Source organism: Protopterus annectens, chromosome 14.part0, assembly GCF_019279795.1.
Source record: "Protopterus annectens isolate FY-2018-M chromosome 14.part0, PAN1.0, whole genome shotgun sequence".
In the NCBI taxonomy this organism is placed as follows: domain Eukaryota; kingdom Metazoa; phylum Chordata; order Ceratodontiformes; family Protopteridae; genus Protopterus; species Protopterus annectens.
Genome location: NC_056748.1, coordinates 470,981,343 through 470,987,118, shown reverse-complemented (window position 1 = coordinate 470,987,118; position 5,776 = coordinate 470,981,343). Strand labels below are relative to the sequence as shown.

The 5,776-nt window shown below is 40.2% G+C and overlaps 1 protein-coding gene across 1 annotated transcript; it reads left to right on the top strand.

Annotated features, from left to right (window-relative positions):
- The first annotated feature begins 3,149 nt into the window (after positions 1 to 3,149).
- MARVELD1 (MARVEL domain containing 1) lies at positions 3,150 to 4,737 on the top strand. The gene has a single exon (XM_044056224.1). It carries the CDS (start codon positions 3,342 to 3,344, stop codon positions 3,837 to 3,839), a length of 498 nt encoding a protein of 165 aa, XP_043912159.1. The 5' UTR covers positions 3,150 to 3,341; the 3' UTR covers positions 3,840 to 4,737.
- The last annotated feature ends 1,039 nt before the right edge of the window (positions 4,738 to 5,776 follow it).

Sequence of the window (5,776 nt, the reverse complement as noted above, 5' to 3'; positions counted from 1 at the left end):
CTTCTTTTCCATAAGCTAGGATGTTATTTTGTGCTTTTCACTACCTCTTTTGTGTAGAAAAACCTCTGCTAGATCCTGTTTACACTCTGTAGCAACAAACTGCAGGAAACACAGTGGTACAGATGATGACAAATGTGTTGGAGACAGTCTGGTGCAGGGAAATGCCTTATAAATAGATTAGTCTTTCTGTAAATAAACAGTATCCATGACAAAATCCCAAAAAGGGAAGGCATCTCTGATCAGTATTACCAAAAAACTACGGGCACTCATAAAATCGTCTAAGGCCAGCTTCAAGAGAAAAATTGCACAGGACACTAAGGATAATCACAAGGATTTCTTTAGTTATGTTAAGAACCTGGGTGGGAATTCCCAGATATGCGCAGAATTAGTCTAAAATGACAAAAAATACACCGAACCCGCAGACATTGCCAACATCCTAGCTGACAGGTTCAGCGCAACCCCCCCCCCCACCAAAAGGGCAAATATCTATCCCAGCAGAGTGCAGCCCCCTGACATCTCAGATGCTCAGGTATGAGCCACCCTCTCCAAAGCAAAAAACACAGCATCAATAGGACCAGACGGTGTCCCGGGCTGCGTCCTACATGAACTCCAAGAAGAGCTAAACCCAAACATATATGTACCCAAAGAGTGGCATACAGCAACAGTGGTCCCTCTCCACAAAGGTGGTGCCTCAACGGATCCTGGAAACTATCGCCCCATAAGCCTGACTAGCTTGGTCTGCAAAGCTATGGAAAGGATCATCATGGACCTCATAAATAAAGATATTGGGGACCTACAGACACTGGATCCTACCCAGTTCAGCTTTGTTAAGGGCAGATCCTGCCTCTTAAACCTGGTTGATTTCTTTGAAACAGTCACCAAGGCCATTGACGAGGGGAAGGTGGTCCACACAGCCTACCTGGTTCTCGCAAAAGCCTTCGATACAATAACCCACTCGGGCATTATAGATAATCTCACCAGCTTAAGTATAAACCCCTATGTCACTAGATGGGTTGCAAATTGGCTCAAGGACAGAACCCACATGGTTAGAATTGCTGGAGCCATGTCAGACTCCAAACCAGTTACAAGTGGTGTCCCACAAGGCTCAGTCCTGGGATCTCTCTTGTTCGGCATATATTTCTCAGAGGTACAGGCCAACACGGAAGGACTGTGGCTGACCAGGTTCGCAGATGACTGCAAACTGGGTGCCATAATCGACTCTCCAGCCGACACAAGCATCCTCCAAAAGAGGCCTCATAGAAACAGACAACTGGTGCCAGAGCCATGGCCTCAAGCTAAACGCCAAAAAGTGTATAGTCATCCCCTTTGGCAAAAACAAAGTGCCCACAAATTACCACATAGGTGGTAATCCATTAAGTACAGAAGAAGTAATTAGGTACTTGGGGACCCAAGTTGATAGCAATCTCTCATTTGACAACCACGTGGCCAAAGTGGTTAGAAAAACATTTTATATAGCCCACCTAATCATGAAGGGATTCACATCTAGATCAGGGGAGGTCATCGTGCCTCTTTACTCATCCCTCAACAGGCCCATAATTGAGTACAATGCCCCTTTTGGGATGTACCTTAGCAGACAACTGCAGCAACTGGAAAGACCCCAAAAGTACCTCACCAAGAGGATCAAAGGGCTCAAACAGATGCCATATGCTGCCCGGTTAAAGAAACTCCAGCTCTACTCAGTGGCATACCGCCTGCTCAGAGGCGATCTGTGCCTGACGTATAAAGCCATGTCCAACCCGGAATTAATGGACATGCTGCACCTCAGAAAATCCAAATCCCATCGAGCCACGCTCGAGAGACTTGAACCTCAGCACTGAAATAAATAGGACATGCTGGAGGGACAGATTCATAACCCAGAGGCTCCTTTCACTCTGGAATATAATCCCAGTCCAGGCTAGGCAGAGTCCCTCATTGACTCTCTTCAGGAGGAATCTTGATGAGTGGATGGGAGATCGTAGGTTTACCCCGGGTATCACTTCTGTGTCACTGTTAGACAGAGGCACAGTATACTAACCTCGAAAAAGGGCATAGCAAAATTAATTTAAAATGGGTGGCGAAAGCCAAACACACTCTGGCTAGGCTTATAAATGCCCTAGGGCAGATAGCCTAGTATGAACCTATGAGCCTTATGCCTGCAGAATACGCCTTTTCAATGGATTTGAAAGATGTACTTACATAGATGTGGGGAAGGGGGGGGGGCAGCACTGGACTCACTCATTTGCAGGGATTTAACTCAGTTGCAGGTTGGGGTAAAAAAATAAAAAAAGAAAGGAAGATGCACACTTAAATAAGTTCATCTACTCCCAGAATGTCAGTGGAAAGAATGGGAGATCACAGAAACTAAGACAATTCTGCATATCATGTACAGCTGAGTTAATAAAGAACTGTGCAGGTTTTTTTTAGTTTGTTAGCTGGGTAGAACCAGTATTGATTATTTTTAATTGTTTATTAGCCTTTTAGAACCATTAGGGACAAGGACCCAGAAGCACTGCCTGATTAAGCGGTTTGATTAGAGTCATGTAGGGGCAAAAGGAGACAAAGGGAGTCAAACACAGGACCTTTGACCTAAACTAACAGATGACCACACTGAGAGAATTTGGAAAACTGGAATGGCAAGGATCAGGTTCAGTATTTTCCCTACATCAAGAATGAGACCAGAGTATTTGGGGAAGGGGTGAAAAGTAACAGATATATATATATATATATATATATATATATATATATATATATATATATATATATATATATATATATATGTATATATATATATATATATATAGCAAATACATGGTTATGTCTCTTCCCTGAAAGGCACTCATTATTTCATTATAATCTGTCATATAATGTGTTGTGCCTTACAATATGCATACTGTAACTTGCATGAAATTCTTTTTTTTATTACAGTTATTAATACCAGATGTGCTGTTTGCTGTCAACAGGACATTAAATTATTAAAAAAATACACTTGCATAAAAGGAAAAATAAATTAACTTTTGTGACTGTGATGCAAGGTACAGCTAGCAAAATATTAAATCTAACTACATATGGTTTTCTACAGACTTATGTGTGCAATGTTGCTGTATGTGAGAGAAGAAAGGGTTGGATTTCAAGACCATCCTCCACCCCTGCCTCTCCCTCCCCCATCTACTTCAGTAACAGTGTCAAGGGAGCCTTTGTGAGTTTAGTAAAGGAGGTGGATACTAAATGTAATCTCTGTTCAGAGGAACCGGAATCAGCGCAATTCAACAGGCTGCTTTTAGATAGAGGCATTACACATACACAACCACTCAAGAAAAAGAAAAAAAAAAGTCTGAGAAAAGATGGCCCATACACAACAAGTTCAGAGCCCCCTGACTGTCAACAGAGATTTTGCGAAAAGTTGTCCAGGTGTATTGAGAGTTTTGCAAATTCTGTTTGGAGCTGCTTTCTGGATTACTATTGCATCCAGCAAATACGAGGGTTCAAGCCACTTTGCTGTCTTTGTTGCAGTCTTCTTCTGGCTCATGACTCTGGCTCTTTACTTCTTAACTCTGCTAGATAAACAGGACTTGGTGCCCATCCTGGGTGGCAACCACTGGTTATTGACTAACTTGATCCAGGATGTTGTGGCAACTGCTCTCTACGCTGCAGCCATTGGAATCGTGATCTACAAGACCGAACAGTACAGCTTTTGTAACGTGGAAAAATATCGGCTGCCATGTTACTACAAAGTGTACCTAGTGGCTTCTGCATTTGGGTGTGTTTGTGCTGTGGTGTACCTCATTTCTGCCATATACTTTGTCTGCAGGAAGTGTCGAGGAGGACAGATTGTTATATAAAGTTTTTGTTTCATCCAGGCTTTCTTATTAATTTATATGTTTGTACAGGCTGGGGTTTTGAAACAGACAGTATTCACAACATGAACACAGGACAAATACCTCTTAAGGTGGAAACCCATCCTTAATAAACTCTTTAACAGGTTTGTAAAACTTTAAAACAGGTTTATTATTACAAAGAAAAATAAAACGTCCCTATATCTGTAGGTATGAGATATCTGAACCTCTTTGTTTGCATTTGTTCACTGACCTAATTTGTTTAATCAAAATGTGCACCAGACCAACATTTATAACATGCTAAATGTGGCATGAGACATGTTATGTTCCCCATAATATTATTTTTTTCTTATAGGAAAGCAGAGACTGAATTAGGGCTTTCAGAAACAGTTAAGAAAACTGCACTGCTTATAAACTCGTACACAGTTGATTCTGCACATTTACATAGACCAAAATGACAAAGTTGCACGTGTATACTTTGAGAAGGCTATTAACTGAACATCTGTTGTCTGCAGTTAGAACATTTTGTTTTTCATTGTGGAGCAGCTTTGTGATATTAGTCTGGACTTGAGTGTACCTCTGCTATTATAGCCTCTCACAAAAAGCACTCGCACGTAAACCCAAAAATCAGTTCTGTGTTGGGAATTGTGGTTGCAGTCTGGGATACTTATGAATTCTGATGTGTCTTTGCAAATGCCACACCCAGATGACAGTAAAGTAATGCACTAAGCCGTGCAGATGGACATTTTCACATTCAGTCTCTTGGCATTTGTTTGCGTGTTAAAGAAACATAAGATTTGTTGTTTTTAAACTATTTCAGTGTGCACGTTTCAGACTTGTTAAAGATCACACCAGAACAAAAATGTAATATACAACATTGCCAATAAAATATACATTAATTTTATGAACTGCGGTGATTGTGTAAGTTACATCAGTATAAGTAAGGTAATGCTGTGCTATGTGATTCATCAGGATAGTTGGCGGGCGATGCCTAAGTATACACAAAGTTCAATATTCTCTTTATAAATAATATTTGTACCGATTTTGTTTTGTGTACTACTAATTTATACAGTCTGGATGCCAGCACCACTTCTGAGCAAATGAGGACCTACCAAATAGTAACTCTGACTGATCAGCCCTTGGCTGGTGAGATAGGAGAGTTAAGCTGCAGTGCGTGTGAAGAAAATTGAAAACAGACTGTATATGTAGGAGAAATGAACAGGATTATCTCATTTTGCATTTTTAGATTGAGTTACATAGGGTGTATTTTTAAGGAGGCAGCACAAAGAGATTGTTATGGAACTTTTCAGTTGTTACATTCAATCCTTTGTGCTTACAGTTATGTATTAAAGCAACATTTTAAATATTCTGCATTAAATATATTGCAAAATAACATTTCACTTCACATCATTTCTCTTAACAATCCTTTCTACCTTATCCTTGATGTCAAGGCAGTAACCATTTTAATCACTTTTAAAACTTTTTTTTACTTAATGCAGCCATTATTTACTGGAAAATAGTTCAAAAGTAGCCTAAAAAGATAAAGTCTCAGAGCTAGGTACTTGTATACTCACGGGTATATAAGGGACTGGCTTCTGAATCAGATGAACATCTTAACAGAGGTGCTCATTTATTTTGTATTATTGTCTTTTATTGATCATTTTACATAGCAGTCTCAGCAAAAGAACGTAAGGTTAGTGGTAGTCATTGGTAATACAAGATGGTAAAGAAGCCATTTTGCTAGCATGAAAACAGAATGTCTGTCTATGCTGAGTGCAGGTGGGCTTTAGGGGTTATCCTCAGCTGCTATAGGATCATCATACATGGACAAAATTCAATGATTTCTTCTCTGAAGTGGTGGTTCTGGTGTTGTGGTCTTTACTAAAGATCTTTGGCTCCCATAATTTTCTGACAACTTTTTCAGCATGCATATATTTGGATGA

What these genes read in the sequence shown, in the direction of transcription:
- MARVELD1 (XM_044056224.1), top strand. Translation starts at nt 3,342, where the DNA reads ATGGCCCATACACAACAAGTTCAGAGCCCCCTGACTGTCAACAGAGAT.